Source organism: Petromyzon marinus, chromosome 50, assembly GCF_048934315.1.
Source record: "Petromyzon marinus isolate PM22_M1 ecotype Great Lakes invasive population chromosome 50, UKy_Petmar_22M1.pri1.0, whole genome shotgun sequence".
NCBI lineage: Eukaryota > Metazoa > Chordata > Hyperoartia > Petromyzontiformes > Petromyzontidae > Petromyzon > Petromyzon marinus.
In genome coordinates, this window is record NC_133716.1 from 4,731,740 (window position 1) to 4,748,544 (window position 16,805).

General features: G+C 49.6%; 1 protein-coding gene across 4 annotated transcripts in view; it reads right to left on the reverse strand.

Annotated features, from left to right (window-relative positions):
- The window catches only part of LOC116953190 (rab GTPase-activating protein 1-like), a 182,053-nt gene that overhangs the window by 139,279 nt on the left and 25,969 nt on the right, over positions 1–16,805 (reverse strand). For all 4 annotated transcript variants that reach the window (XM_076074800.1, XM_076074802.1, XM_076074801.1 and 1 more), the window contains exon 8: positions 8,901–8,967. In XM_076074800.1, the coding sequence (XP_075930915.1) occupies positions 8,901–8,967 (67 nt within the window). The remainder of the gene's footprint in view (positions 1–8,900; positions 8,968–16,805) is intronic.

Here is a 16,805-nt window from a genome sequence, read left to right on the forward strand (position 1 = left end):
CAGAACCAGTGGCATCTACATCTGCAGATCGTGAAGAAGCAGTGACATCTACATCTGCAGAACATGCAGAACCAGTGGCATCTACATCTCAGAACGTAAAGAACCAGTGGCATCTACATGTACAGAACATTAAGAACCAGTGGCATCTACATCTGCAGAACGTGAAGAACCAGTGGCATCTACATCTGCAGAACGTGAAGAACCAGTGGCATTTACATCTGCAGAACGTGAAGAACCAGTGGCGTCTACATCTGCAGAACGTGAAGAACCAGTGGCATCTCCATCTGCAGAACGTGAAGAACCAGTGGTGTCTACATCTGCAGAACGTGAAGAACCAGTGGCGTCTATATCTGCAGAACGTGAAGAACCAGTGGCATCTACATCTGCAGAACGTGAAGAACCAGTGACATCTACACCTGCAGAACATGCAGAACCAGTGGTGTCTACATCTGCAGAACGTGAAGAACCAGTGGCATCTACATCTGCAGAACGTGAAGAACCAGTGGCGTCTACATCTGCAGAACGTGAAGAACCAGTGGCGTCTACATCTGCAGAACATGCAGAACCAGTGGTGTCTACATCTGCAGAACGTGAAGAACCAGTAGCGTCTACATCTGCAGAACGTGAAGAACCAGTGGCATCTCCATCTGCAGAACGTGAAGAACCAGTGGTGTCTACATCTGCAGAACGTGAAGAACCAGTGGCATCTATATCTGCAGAACGTGAAGAACCAGTGGCATCTACATCTGCAGAACGTGAAGAACCAGTGACATCTACACCTGCAGAACATGCAGAACCAGTGGTGTCTACATCTTCAGAACGTGAAGAACCAGTGGCATCTACATCTGCAGAACGTGAAGAACCAGTGGCGTCTACATCTGCAGAACGTGAAGAACCAGTGGCGTCTACATCTGCAGAACATGCAGAACCAGTGGTGTCTACATCTGCAGAACGTGAAGAACCAGTAGCGTCTACATCTGCAGAACGTGAAGAACCAGTGGCATCTCCATCTGCAGAACGTGAAGAACCAGTGGTGTCTACATCTGCAGAACGTGAAGAACCAGTGGCGTCTATATCTGCAGAACGTGAAGAACCAGTGGCATCTACATCTGCAGAACGCGAAGAACCAGTGACATCTACACCTGCAGAACATGCAGAACCAGTGGTGTCTACATCTGCAGAACGTGAAGAACCAGTGGCATCTACATCTGCAGAACGTGAAGAACCAGTGGCGTCTACATCTGCAGAACGTGAAGAACCAGTGGCGTCTACATCTGCAGAACATGCAGAACCAGTGGTGTCTACATCTGCAGAACGTGAAGAACCAGTAGCGTCTACATCTGCAGAACGTGAAGAACCAGTGGCATCTCCATCTGCAGAACGTGAAGAACCAGTGGTGTCTACATCTGCAGAACGTGAAGAACCAGTGGCATCTATATCTGCAGAACGTGAAGAACCAGTGGCATCTACATCTGCAGAACGTGAAGAACCAGTGACATCTACACCTGCAGAACATGCAGAACCAGTGGTGTCTACATCTTCAGAACGTGAAGAACCAGTGGCATCTACATCTGCAGAACGTGAAGAACCAGTGGCGTCTACATCTGCAGAACGTGAAGAACCAGTGGCGTCTACATCTGCAGAACATGCAGAACCAGTGGTGTCTACATCTGCAGAACGTGAAGAACCAGTAGCGTCTACATCTGCAGAACGTGAAGAACCAGTGGCATCTCCATCTGCAGAACGTGAAGAACCAGTGGTGTCTACATCTGCAGAACGTGAAGAACCAGTGGCGTCTATATCTGCAGAACGTGAAGAACCAGTGGCATCTACATCTGCAGAACGTGAAGAACCAGTGACATCTACACCTGCAGAACATGCAGAACCAGTGGTGTCTACATCTGTAGAACGTGAAGAACCAGTGGCATCTACATCTGCAGAACGTGAAGAACCAGTGGCGTCTACATCTGCAGAACGTGAAGAACCAGTGGCATCTACATCTGCAGAACATGCAGAACCAGTGGTGTCTACATCTACAGGAGATTGTACAACTTCCAAAGCTATTCCCCGTGTTAGACTCACACAGAGACAACGACAACGACACAAAGACACGATGATGACGGCGACGCCACCACGTGCAGGTGACGCGACGATTTCCGTCCGTCTCGTTCCTTTGCTCGACCGCATCAACTTGACGCGCACACGCGCTAGGGAGAGTTATCGCGCCCCCGCGTCACGGACGGAGCCACCGCAACCCCAAGCAACTCCGAGCGGAGTCTGCGAGCCGCCGGTAGCGCAAGCCGGTGGGACACCCGGCACGGCCCGGCCCGGCCGGCACAGCAAAAAAAACGCGGGGCCGAGGGAGAAATGCGCAGAGGCGGCTGTGCGGGAAAAATAAAAAAAAAACCGTGAGACGATCTTTTTTGACTTGACGGCGTAAGGCCCAATAATTTGGCACGGAGCTTCAATCGTTCCCCCGCCGCCGCCGCCGCCCTTCACCGGAAAAAAAAAACCCCGTCCCAATTGTTGGAGAAATCGCCCCCGTTACGGGGAAGAAAAGCGAGGAGTCGGAGGGCGACTAATTGGGAGCTCAGGTATCGGCGAGGAGAGCCGGGAGATCAAACGAAGGCGAGAGCAGAAACAAGAGGCAAGTGGTGCAGGAGAGATGCGCTGGGGTTATTTATTTATTTTCTTTCCCCCGCCACCCACCCACCAAGCCCCCCAGCCCCCCACTTCTTCTCCTTCATCTTCCAAGAAGCGAGCGATTTTTCCAGGACGGATCAAAGACACGCGACAGAAATTAGGCCACGTGGCTTTTGGAGGTCACAGATGCTGAGCCAGTGCTGCGGCCATCACCACCGAGATCCTGGGTTCGAGTCCGGGTTTCAGCCCCAAACTGCAGTGGTGTCTCAAGTCTCAGTGAGTTGGTGGTCTCAGCTGGTGACCGATAGACTCGCATACAGACCCGTAGACTCATATAAAGAAGCATAGACTCAGATAGAGACTCATAGACTCGCAAAGCAACCCACAGATTTACATAGAGACTCACATACTTGCAGACTCACATAGAGACTCACAGACTCACAAAGAGATCCATGAACTCACATAGAGACCAACAGACTCGCATAGAGACTCATAGACTCACATAGAGACCCATAGACTTGCGTAGAGGCTCAGACTCACATAGAGACTCACAGGCTCACCTAGAGACCCAAAGACTCACATAGAGACTCACAGACTCACGTAGAGACCCATAGACTCACGTGAAGACTCACAGACTCACGTAGAGACCCATAGACACACATGGAGACTCACAGACTCACGTAAAGACCCAAAGACTCACATGGAGACTCACAGACTCAGGTAGAGACCCATAGACTTACATGGAGACTCACAGCCTCACATAGAGACCCACAGACTCACGTAGAGACTCACAGACTCACGTAGAGACCCATAGACTCACGTAGAGACCCACAGACTTACGTAGAGACTCACAGACTCACGTAGAGACTCAGAGACTCACGTAGAGACCCATAGACTCACGTGGAGACTCACAGACTCACGTAGAGACCCATAGACTCACGTAGAGACCCATAGACTCACATGGAGACTCACAGACTCACATGGAGACTCATAGACTCACGTAGAAACCCATAGACTCACATGGAGACTCACAGACTCATGTAGAGACTCATAAACTCACATGGAGACTCACAGACTCACATGGAGCCTCACAGACTCAGGTAGAGACCCATAGTCTCACATGGAGACTCATAGACTTACGTAGAGACCCATAGACTCACATGGAGACTCACAGACTCACGTAGAGACCCATAGACTCACATGGAGACTCACAGACTCACGTAGAGACCCATAGACTCACATGGAGACTCACAGACTCACATGGAGACTCACAGACTCACATGGAGACTCACAGACTCACGTGGAGACTCACAGACTCACGTGGAGACTCACAGACTCACGTAGAGACCCCATGGACTCGCGATCGACTGGGTTGCAATTAAAACCGGGTCCCAGGGAGCCAACGGTCTCGCCACCGCCACCGACAGCGATGCGATCGGGGCTTCAAATTAGCGGGGGGTGGAAAAAAAACGTTGAGTAATAAATAGACGTAAATCACGTTCACAAAGAAAAACAAACTAAAAACAATCAAAACAAAAACCCCATTGAACAGAGGCTCATCGACACGTGTGGTGCCCCGGTTTCCCAGAAAAATATCGGTCGGGGGGGGGGGGGGGGGAGTTCCGGTAACGTAATAAGGAGAGAGCGCTCAGATTCATCAGTAGAGGGAAAAACAGAAGGGCCTGGAGAAAAATCCACGTGACCATGGGGGAGAGAAAGAGAGAGAGACGCAAACTTCAAATATACAGCAGCAGGCGTCAGGGTCGGGATCAAACCCATGACCTCCTGTATACCAAGCGAGGTAGTTAACATCTCATAGCCACCGTGCTTCTCGGGCAAGGGACACAGCCACACCGTTATTTTTTTTGTTTCCACTGGCACATGTGAGCCGTGCCACCGTGGGCACGTTTGCGGTACTGGGTGGGTTTTGTTCCACTGCCGTTTTGCCGAGCCGAGGCGGACCAAACCGTGCTGCGCTGCTTGCCTCACGAGACCACGTCGTCTGAATCTGGCTCGGGGCCAGGCAAGGCCAGGCACCGGGGTGTATAAATTGCCAACGGCCAGGACACTTGAACGTGCGACGCAGACGCGAGCGTGCGTGCGTGTGTGTGTGCGTGCGCACGCGTGTCAAGATCGGCGTCCGTGGAGGAGGAGGCTCATGAAGGACGCTGCTGCTGCTGCTGGGCAGTTGGGAGGCGGTCGCCCCTCCAGCAACAAGCGGAGGGCGGAGGAGCGACACTCACAACAACGAGCGGAGCGCCAGGCGGATAAAACGCAGCGAGTTGGCACAGTGAGCGGCACGGGTGGTGCATTTGTCAGTCATCTCGGTCAGTCAACTCATGGTACCTCGGGTCTGTCCCGCGACCTCCTGCAAGGAAACCTTCCTAGCTTCACTAAGCCTCAAGGTGCACCTAGTCTGGCACAAGCGGTCGTGGAGTAGTGTAGCGGTAGTGGCGCGGTTATTGCGCTGCGCTACAAACCCCGGCAGTTCCCGCTCACGGCCAACACCAGTGACGATTATCTGAGCCGGTCCTGGGCCTCCCCTAGGTCGACTCAGCCTCTTAATGAGTACCTGGTGCGGTGTGTAAACGTCGCCACGGGGGAGACAAAGGCGGCCGGGCGTGGTGCTGGCCACCCACCCCCTCGCGCACCGTGGTCGGCCTTCATAGGCGCTCGCTAACAGCACTTGCCCCAAAAGTCTGTTAAGGCTATGCGGGGGATCTTTGTCTTTGCTGTTGTGTGTATGAATACATGTGTGAACGTGTGCCCCAGAGGTCTGTTAAAGGCTTTGAGCAAAATCTCTGCCTTTGTATTATGTATGCACGCATGTATTATGCATGTAACTTGACCAGGTGATTGTGTGCGTGTACGTGCGTGTTTTACGATTGGTGGCGCAACGGTTAGCGCGCTGCGCTCAGAATTCCGGCGACCCGAGGTTCGATTCCCGCTCACGGCCACCAACACCGTTGACGATTACCTGCACCGGTCCTGGGGCCTCCCCCTAGGTCGACTCGGCCTCAAATAAGTACCTGGTGCGGTGTGTAAACATCGCCACTGGGGAGACAAAGGCGGCCGGGCGTGGTGCTGGCCACCCACCCCCTCGTGTGGCCGGCCTTCACAGCTGTTAACAGCACTTGCCCCAAAAGTCTGCTAAACGGGGGAATCTCTGTCTTTGTGTATCCCGTATATGTATTTTTGAGCTTATTTCGCACCCTAAGTGGCGCAGCGTGCTAATCGTACACACGGATGGTATTGAACAGCCGACCCCGGGGAGGCCCGTTGCCGGTTCAATTCCCGTGAGCGGGAATCGAACTCGGGTCGCCGGGGTTCTTGGCGCCACACGCCAACCGCACGGACGCACACACACACACGCACACACACACACACGTACACACGCACGCACACACACACACGCACACACACACACGCACACACACACACACGTACACACGCACGCACACACGCACGCACACACGCATGCACACACACACACACACGCGCACACACACACACGTTCACACACACACACGTTCACACACACACACACGTTCACACACACACGCACACACACGCGCACGCACGCACGCACACACGCACACACACACACGCACGCGCGCGCACGCACGCATAAACGCATGCATTATACAGGTATTATGCATGCGTGGCGGCAGGTGGTGCGGGCAGCTGCCGTTTATGAGGACCCGGGACCTGTGCGATCCGTCCGTCCTCGGAACACGCACGGACGGATCGCTTGAGCTCCTCTCTGCTCCACGCCAACGCCATCGTTGCTGGGCACCCCCCCCCCCACCCCGGTTACACACTGAGTAGGAGACAGGTTACACACTGAGTAGGAGACAGGTTACACACTGAGTAAGAGACAGGTTACACACTGAGTAGGAGACAGGTTACACACTGAGTAGGAGACAGGTTACACACTGAGTAGGAGACAGGTTACACACTGAGTAGGAGACAGGTTACACACTGAGTAGGAGACAGGTTACACACTGAGTAGGAGACAGGTTACACACTGAGTAGGAGACAGGTTACACACTGAGTAAGAGACAGGTTACACACTGAGTAAGAGACAGGTTACACACTGAGTAGGAGACAGGTTACACACCGAGTAGGAGACCAGGTTACACACTGAGTAAGAGACGGGTTACACACTGAACAGGATACGGGTTACACACTGAGTAGGAGACAGGTTACACACTGAACAGGATACGGGTTACACACTGAACAGGAGACAGGTTACACACTGAACAGGAGACAGGTTACACACTGAGTAAGAGACGAGTTACACACTGAGTAGGAGACCAGTTACACACTGAGTAAGAGACAGGTTACACACTGAGTAGGAGAAAGGTTACACACTGAGTAGGAGACAGGTTACACACTAACAGACGGGTTACACACTGAGTAAGAGACGGGTTACACACTGAGTAGGAGACCAGGTTACACACTGAGTAGGATACAGGTTACACACTGAGTAGGAGACAGGTTACACACTGAGTAAGAGACAGGTTACACACTGAGTAGGAGACAGGTTACACACTGAGTAGGAGACAGGTTACACACTGAGTAGGAGACGGGTTACACACTGAGTAGGAGACAGGTTACACACTGAGTAGGAGACGAGTTACACACTGAGTAAGAGACAGGTTACACACTGAGTAGGAGACAGGTTACACACTGAGTAGGAGACGGGTTACACACTGAGTAGGAGACAGGTTACACACTGAGTAGGAGACAGGTTACACACTGAGTAGGAGACAGGTTACACACTGAGTAGGAACAGGTTACACACTGAGTAAGAGACAGGTTACACACTGAGTAAGAGACGAGTTACACACTGAGTAGGAGACAGGTTACACACTGAGTAGGAGACAGGTTACACACTGAGTAGGAGACAGGTTACACACTGAGTAGGAGACAGGTTACACACTGACAGGGAGACAGGTTACACACTGACAGGGAGACAGGTTACACACTGAGTAGGAGACAGGTTACACGCTGAGTAGGAGACGGGTTACACACTGAGTAAGAGACAGGTTACACACTGAGTAGGAGACAGGTTACACACTGAGTAGGAGACAGGTTACACACTGAGTAGGAGACAGGTTACACGCTGAGTAGGAGACGGGTTACACACTGAGTAAGAGACAGGTTACACACTGAGTAGGAGACAGGTTACACACTGAGTAGGAGACAGGTTACACACTGAGTAGGAGACAGGTTACACACTGACAGGGAGACAGGTTACACACTGAGTAAGAGACAGGTTACACACTGAGTAGGAGACAGGTTACACACTGAGTAGGAGACAGGTTACACACTGAGTAGGAGACAGGTTACACACTGAACAGGAGACAGGTTACACACTGAGTAGGAGACAGGTTACACACTGAGTAGGAGACAGGTTACACACTGAGTAGGAGACAGGTTACACACTGAGTAGGAGACAGGTTACACACTGAGTAGGAGACAGGTTACACACTGAGTAGGAGACGAGTTACACACTGAGTGCTTCTCTTGGTAGGAGGGTGCCGTTTGTCTTTTGCTGCGACTCTTAAAATATTGAACTGCTCAAATGAAAAATGCAAATGGTCCCCCTGGTCAAAAGCGTGCATGTGCATGTGGGTGTGTGAGTGTGTATGAGGGTGCATGGGTGCATGTGTGCGTGTGTCCATGTGCGCGCGTGTACGAGTGAGTGTGTGTGTACGTGCGAGTGCGTGCGTTCGTGTGTCTGTGTGGGGAGCGGTGGTGTAGCGGTTAGCGCACTGCGCTACGAACCCAGCGACCCGAGTTCGATTCCCGCTCACGGCCAACACCGGTGACGATCATCTGAACCGGTGCTGGGCCTCCCCTAGGTCGAGTCAGCCTCAAATGAGTACCTGGCGCGGTGTGTAAAAACATCGCCACGGGGGGAGACAAAGGCGACCGTGTGTGGCGCTGGCCACCAACCCCCTCGTGTGCCACCGTGCTCGCCTTCATAGGTGCTGCTGCTCGCTAACAGCACTTGCCCCAAAATTCCATTCAGGCTATACGGGGAACCTTTAGTCTTTGAACATGTGAGTGAGCGTGCGTGTGCACGCGTGCATGCATCTCTTTCTCGCTCGGCGCTCGGACGAATTTTTCAAACTTCCAGGCGCAACGTTTTTCGCGAGTCTACGTTTTTTTCAGATTGTGGATTTTTCTTTTCTTCTTTAGCCCCCCCCCCCACCCACCCACCCATCAACGTTGGGCTGCGGACATACCATGTTGAGGAGGTGCAGGTCTCCCGGTTGAACTCCACACCCAGGGCCAAGAAAGACGCCAAAACACCTGGGCAGGTGAGGTCAGGGTCGGTGGGGTCAGGGTTGGGGGGGTCAGGATTGGTGGGGTCAGGGTCGGTGGGGTCAGGGTTAGTGGGGTCAGGGTTAGTGGGGTCAAGGGTTGGCAGACACAAGAAACAAGATCATTTTACCAGTTTGTATTTCTTTAGATAACAACAACAAAGGTCAAGTGGTCATCGCAGGGCGTGCCACTGGATGCCACCACGCCTCGCCATCGCTTCCTTCCTTCTGCCAGATCCCGCGGTTGGTTAACGTAACAGAGACTCCCCGCCTGATGAAGACCGCTTGTGTTGCGGTCGAAACGTCATGGGGGGGTTTTCTTTGCAGTCACAAAAGTTTTAAGTCAAAAATGTAACAGAGACGTTCGAACTTCAAAGGCTGCACTACCGGCGGAGCCGCGTCCCGAGACGGAGACTCGTTCGTGATTCTCTCGCAGAGCACACGGAAGTGGATGTCACAGAGCTACCTCTGAGATCACGTGACCTCTGGTGACGTCGGGTCCACGTGGTACAGGGCAGCATTGTCCCACTCGCACTGCGGAAGACATTGGGCACCATGCTGGCTAGGAGATGTTAACTGCCTCGCCTGGTATACAGGAGGTCGTGGATTCGATCCCGACCCTGACGCCTGTTGTATACTTGGAGTTTGCGTGTCTCTCTCTCATCATCATCATCACGGTGGCTAGGAGATGTTAACTACCTCGCCTGGTGTACAGGAGGTCGTGGATTCGATCCCGACCCTGACGCATGCTGTATTATTTGGAGTTTGCGTGTCTCTCTCTCATCACCATCACGGTGGCTAGGAGATGTTAACTACCTCGCCTGGTGTACAGGAGGTCGTGGATTCGATCCCGACCCTGACGCATGCTGTATTATTTGGAGTTTGCGTGTCTCTCTCTCATCACCATCACGGTGGCTAGGAGATGTTAATTACCTCGCCTGGTGTGCATGAGGTCGTGGGTTCGATCCCGACCCTGACGCATGCTGTATTATTTGGAGTTTGCGTGTCTCTCTCTCTCTCTCTCCTGGTAGCCGCGTAGATTTTTATCTGGGTCCTCCGGTTTTGCCCTGCATTTTCTACAACATTTGGGTGCTGATATACATTTCCACGCAATGATAAGCCACTTCGTTGAGCTTTCGTTTGTGATAGCCAGGTCGCTTCTGATAAAAGATCTACATAGCTCAGTGGGGCCTTAACTGGTAAAATAAATAGTTTAATAGTTGCATTGACAGTCATCGTGTCACGGTCAAATCGATGTTTAATTCTCAGAGCTGAAATTCAGCCGAATTAAGTAAATACAGCGTCCAATTTCAAGGGATGAGTTTGTTTTTTGTGTCAATTCATTTGCTGACCTGCCTGAGAACCCAGGCGCATCACAGCCCAGTCTATGCGAGTCTATGGGTCTCTGTGTGAGTCCATGGGTCTCTGTGTGAGTCTATGGGTCTCTGTCTGAGTCTATGGGTCTTTGTGTGAGTCAATGCGTTTCTGTGTGAGTCTGTGTCTCTGTGTGAGTCTATGGGTCTCTGTGTGAGTCTATGGGTCTCTGTGTGAGTCCATGGGTCTCTGTGTGAGTCTATGGGTCTCTGTGTGAGTCCATGGGTCTCTGTGTGAGTCCATGGGTCTCTGTGTGAGTCAATGGGTCTCTGTGTGAGTCCATGGGTCCCTGTCTGAGTCCATGGGTCTCTGTGTGAGTCCATGGGTCCCTGTCTGAGTCCATGGGTCTCTGTCTAAGTCACATTGATGGCCACCATCAACTCACAACACTTGAGAAACCAGGTTCATCACAGCCCAGTCTACGTGAGTCCATGGGGCTCTGTGTGAGCTCACCGGTCTCTGTACAAGTTTATTGGCTCTCTGTGTGAGCCCATGAGTCTCTGTGTGAATCAATGGGTCTCTGTGTGAATCCATGAGTCTGTGTGAGTCCATGGGTTTCTGTGCGAGTCCATGGGTCACTGTGCGAGTATATGGGTCTCGGTGCGAGTCCATGAGTCTCTGTGTGAGGCCATGGGTCTTGGTGTGAGTCCATGGGTCTCTGTGCGAGTCCATGAGTCTCTGTGTGAGGCCATGGGTCTCTGTGCGAGTGTATGGGTCTCTGTGTAAGTCAATGGGCTTCTGTGTGAGTCCATGGGTCTCTGTGTGAGCTCACCGGTCTCTGTACAAGTTTATTGGCTCTCTGTGTGAGCCCATGAGTCTCTGTGTGAATCAATGGTCTCTGTGTGAATCCATGAGTCTGTGTGAGTCCATGGGTCTCGGTGCGAGTCCATGGGTCTCTGTGTGAGGCCATGGGTCTTGGTGTGAGTCCATGGGTCTCTATGCGAGTCCATGAGTCTCTGTGTGAGTCCATGGGTCTCTGTGCGAGTGTATGGGTCTCTGTGTAAGTCAATGGGTCTCCGTGCGAGTCCATGGGTCTCTGTGTGAGTCTATGGGTCTCTGTGTGAGTCTATGGGTCTCTGTGTGAGTCCATGGGTCTCTGTGTGAGTCCATGGGTCTCTGTGCGAGTCTATGGGTGTCTGTGCGAGTGTATGGGTCTCTGTGTGAGTCAATGGGTCTCTGTGTAAGTCAATGGGTCTCTGTGTGGGTGTATGGGTCTCTGTGTGAGTCTATGGGTCTCTGTGTGAGTCTATGGGTCTCTGTGCGGGTCCATGAGTCTCTGCGTGAGTCCGTGGGTCTCTGTGTGAGGTCTCGGGGGGTGGGGGTTGCAGTGGGGGGGGGGGGGGGAGAGGCCTCCAATTTAAAAAAAAAAATTGTCTGGATCGCGGAACGCCGGTAAAGTAGTGGGGGCAAAAAATATAATTACAGTCGTCAGGAGGAAAATAATATAATGGATTATTGAACGCGAGAAAGAACTGAAGGAAGAGTGATTTAGAACGTACAGTCACAACGCTGCGAGCCGGGGACCGCATTTCGTTAAATATTTACAGGAGAATTTGTCATGTATTTTTTTTCTTCTTCACACATATGTACACATTATATATATACGCGTAACATGTGTGTACACGGATATGCATTTAGCCACAAAGTTCTTTTGAGATCGGAATTCTAACCCACAAAGTCGGCGCGCTTCTTCGGCTTAAATCGCGAACGTCAATGCCAAATGCCTCCGACGGCCAAGCGCACGTTAACACAAAGACAAAGATCCCCTGTAGAGCATTCACAGATTGTTGGGGCAAGTGCCGTGTTAGCGACTAGCGCCTGTGAAGTCCGGCACGGCACACGACGGGGTGGTGTGGTCAGAATGCGTCTCTGTGGGTCTCTGTGTATCTCTATGAGTCTCTGTGTATCTCTATGAGTCTCTGTGTATCTCTATGGGTCTCTGTGTATCTCTATGGGTCTCTATGGGTCTCTGTGGGTCTCTGTGTATCTCTATGGGTCTCTGTGTATCTCTATGAGTCTCTGTGTATCTCTATGGGTCTCTGTGTATCTCTATGAGTCTCTGTGGGTCTCTATGGGTCTCTGTGTATCTCTATGAGTCTCTGTGTATCTCTATGGGTCTCTGTGTATCTCTATGAGTCTCTGTGGGTCTCTGTGTATCTCTATGGGTCTCTGTGCGTCTCTGTGTATCTCTATGGGTCTCTGTGGGTCTCTGTGTATCTCTATGGGTCTCTGTGGGTCTCTGTGTATCTCTATGAGTCTCTCTGTATCTCTATGGGTCTGTGTGTATCTCTATGAGTCTCTGTGTATCTCTATGGGTCTCTGTGGGGCTCTATGGGTCTCTATGTATCTCTACGAGTCTTAGTGTATCTCTATGAGTCTCTGTGTGTCTCTATGAGTCTCTGTGTATCTCTATGAGTCTCTGTGGGTCTCTATGGGTCTCTATGCATCTCTACGAGTCTTAGTGTATCTCTATGAGCCTCTGTGTATCTCTATGGGTCTCTGTGTATCTCTATGGGTCTCTGTGTATCTCTATGAGTCTCTGTGTATCTCTATGGGTCTCTGTGTATCTCTATGAGTCTCTGTGTATCTCTATGGGTCTCTGTGGGTCTCTATGGGTCTCTATGTATCTCTACGAGTCTATGTGTATCTCTATGGGTCTCTGTGTATCTCTATGGGTCTCTGTGTATCTCTATGGGTCTCTGTGGGTCTCTACGAGTCTTAGTGTATCTCTACGAGTCTTAGTGTATCTCTATGAGTCTCTGTGTATCTCTATGGGTCTCTGTGGGTCTCTATGGGTCTCTATGTATCTCTACAAGTCTATGTGTATCTCTATGAGTCTCTGTGTATCTCTATGGGTCTCTATGCATCTCTACGAGTCTCTGTGGGTCTCTTTACGTCTCTCTGAGTCGCTAAGTCTCTATGGGTTTACTCTATGGGTATCTATGCATCTCTATGAGTCTCTGTGTATCTCTATGGGTCTCTGTGTATCTCTATGGGCATCTATGCATCTCTATGGGTCTCTGTGGGTCTCTATGGGTCTCTATGTACCTCTATGAGTCTCTGTATATCTCTATGGGTCTCTATGCATCTCTACGAGTCTCTGTATATCTCTATGGGCCTCTATGCATCTCTATGAGCCTCTGTGTATCTCTATGGGTCTCTATGTATCTCTACGAGTCTTTGTGGGTCTCTTTACATCTCTCTGAGTCGCTATGTCTCTAGGGGTTTACTCTATGGGTATCTATAATCTCTACGAGTCTCTGTGTATCTCTATGGGTATCTATGCATCTCTACGAGTCTCTGTGTATCTCTATGGGTATCTATGCATCTCTATGAGTCTCTGTGTATCTCTATGGTGATCTATGCATCTCTATGAGTCTCTGTGTATCTCTATGGTGATCTATGCATCTCTATGAGTCTTTGTGTATCTCTATGGGTCTCTGTGCATCTCTATGCGTCTCTGTGTATCTCTATGAGTCTCTATAGGTCCCTATGGGTCTCTATGCATCTCTATGAGTCTCTGTGTATCTCTATGGGTATCTATGCATCTCTACGAGTCTCTGTGTATCTCTATGGGCATCTATGCATCTCTACGAGTCTCTGTGTATCTCTATGGTGATCTATGCATCTCTATGAGTCTTTGTGTATCTCTATGAGTCTCTGTGTATCTCTATGAGTTTCTGTGTATCTCTATGGGTATCTATGCATCTCTATGAGTCTCTGTGTATATCTATGGGTATCTATGCATCTCTATTAGTCTCTGTATATCTCTATGGTGATCTATGCATCTATATGAGTCTCTGTGTGTCTCTATGGGTCTCTATGCATCTCTATGAGTCTCTGTGTATCTCTATGGGTCTCTATGAGCCTCTATGCATCTTTATGAGTCTCTGTATATCTATGGGAATATATGGTGATCTATGCATCTCTATGAGTCTCTATGGGTCTCTATGCATCTCTATAGGTTTCTATGCATCTCTATGAGTTTCTGTGTATCTCTATGGGTCTCTATGCATCTCTACGAGTCTCTGTGTATCTCGTTGGGTATCTATGCATCTCTATGAGTCTCTGTGTATCTCTATGGTAATCTATGCATCCCTATGAGTTTCTGTGTATCTCTATGGGTCTCTATGCATCTCTATGAGTCTGTGCATCTCTATGGGCATCTATGCATCTCTACGAGTCTCTGTGTATCTCTATGGTGATCTATGCATCTCTATGAGTCTCTGTGTATCTCTATGAGTCTCTGTGTATCTCTATGAGTTTCTGTGTATCTCTATGGGTCTCTATGCATCTCTATGAGTCTCTGTGTATCTCTATGGGTCTCTATGCATCTCTATGAGTCTCTGTGCATTTCTATAGGTATCTATGCATCTCTATGAGTCTCTGTGTATCTCTATGGTGATCTATGCATCTCTATGATTCTCTGTGTATCTCTATGGGTCTCTATGCATCTCTATGAGTCTCTGTGCATTTCTATGGGTATCTATGCATCTCTATGAGTCTCTGTGTATCTCTATGGATCTCTATGCATCTCTATGAGTCTCTGTGCATTTCTATGGGTATCTATGCATCTCTATGAGTCTCTGTGTATCTCTATGGTGATCTATGCATCTCTATGAGTCTCTGTGTATCTCTATGGGTATCTATGCATCTCTATGAGTCTCTGCGTATCTCTATGGGTCTCTATGGGCCTCTATGCATCTCTATGAGTCCTGTATATCTATGGTGATCTATGCATCTCTATGAGTCTCTATGGGTCTCTATGCATCTCTATGAGTTTCTGTGTATCTCTATGGGTATCTATGCATCTCTACGAGTCTCTGTGTATCTCTATGGGTATCTATGCGTCTCTATGAGTCTCTGTATATCTCTATGGTGATCTATGCATATCTATGAGTCTCTATGTATTTCTATGGTGATCCATGCATCTCTACGAGTCTCTGTGTATCTCTATGCATCTCTATGGGTCTCTATGGGTCTCTATGGGTATCTATGCATCTCTATGAGGCTCTGTATATCTCTATGGTGATCTATGCATCTCTATCAGTCTCTGTGTATCTCTATGGTGATCTATGCATCTCTATGGGTCTCTATGGGTCTCTATAGGTATCTATGCATCTCTATGAGTCTCTGTGTATCTCTATGGGCCTCTATGCATCTCTATCAGTCTCTGTGTATCTCTATGGTTATCTATGCATCTCTATGAGTCTCTGTATATCTCTATGGTGATCTATGCATCTATATGAGTCTCTGTGTATCTCTATGAATCTCTGTGTATCTCTATGGGTCTCTATGCATATCTATGCATCTCTATGAGTCTCTGTATATCTCTATGGTGATCTATGCATTTCTATGAGTATCTGTGTATCTCTATGGGCCTCTATGCATCTCTGAGTCTCTGTGTATCTCTATGGGTCTATATGCATCTCTATGAGTCTCTGTATATCTCTATGGTGATCTATACATCTCTATGAGTCTCTGTGTATCTCTATGAATCTCTGTGTATCTCTATGGGTCTCTATGGATATCTATGCATCTCTATGAGTCTCTGTATATCTCTATGGTGATCTACGCATTTCTATGAGTCTCTGTGTATCTCTATGGGTATCTATGCATCTCTATGAGTCTCTGTGTATCTCTATGGGTCTCTATGAGTCTATCTATATCTGTGGGACTCTACGTATCTCAATGAGTGTCTACGTGTCTCTATGGCTTTACTATATGGTCCATAGTGTGGGTTTCATAGCCACAATCAAACTTCTGTACTGTAGCTTGTTTATAATGTATCTCTCTATATGGGTATCTGTGAGTCTGTATGTATCTCCATGGGTCTCTATGTATGTATATACATCTCTATGGGTCTCTGCGAGTGTCGTTGAGTGTCGAAGTATCTCTAAGGGTCTCTGTATCTCTATGCGTCTCTGTGTGTCTCTACGGGTTTAATGTTCGGCCAATAGTGTGGTCTGCCTGGCCAGAATCACACCGCTGTACTGTGGCTTGTTTACAATGAATCTCTGTATATGGGTATCAGTGTGTATCTACGGGTATCTATATATTGATGAGTCTCTATGCATCTCTATGGGTCTCTATGAGTATCTGTGGGTCTCTAAGAATATCTACGGGTCTCTGAGTATCTCTATGAGTCTCTGTGCGTCTCTACGGGTTTACTGTTCAGCCAATAGTGTGGTCTGCGTGGCCACAATCACACCGCTGTACTGTGGCTGGTAACTTTAATATTCCATTAATGGAGCACATCGGCTTGCTGCTGACGTTCTGACGCGGTTGATGGGGGGAGGGGGAGAGGAGGTGGGAGGAGGGGGTGGAGGGGGAGGGAGGAGCATGAGGAATTGTCGCGATGAACCCGATGAACACCAATCTACTTGTTGTGTGGCTGATGTAGATGCAGACCAACAATTACAATTTCACATTCAGGTGGTCAGGCCAGACCAC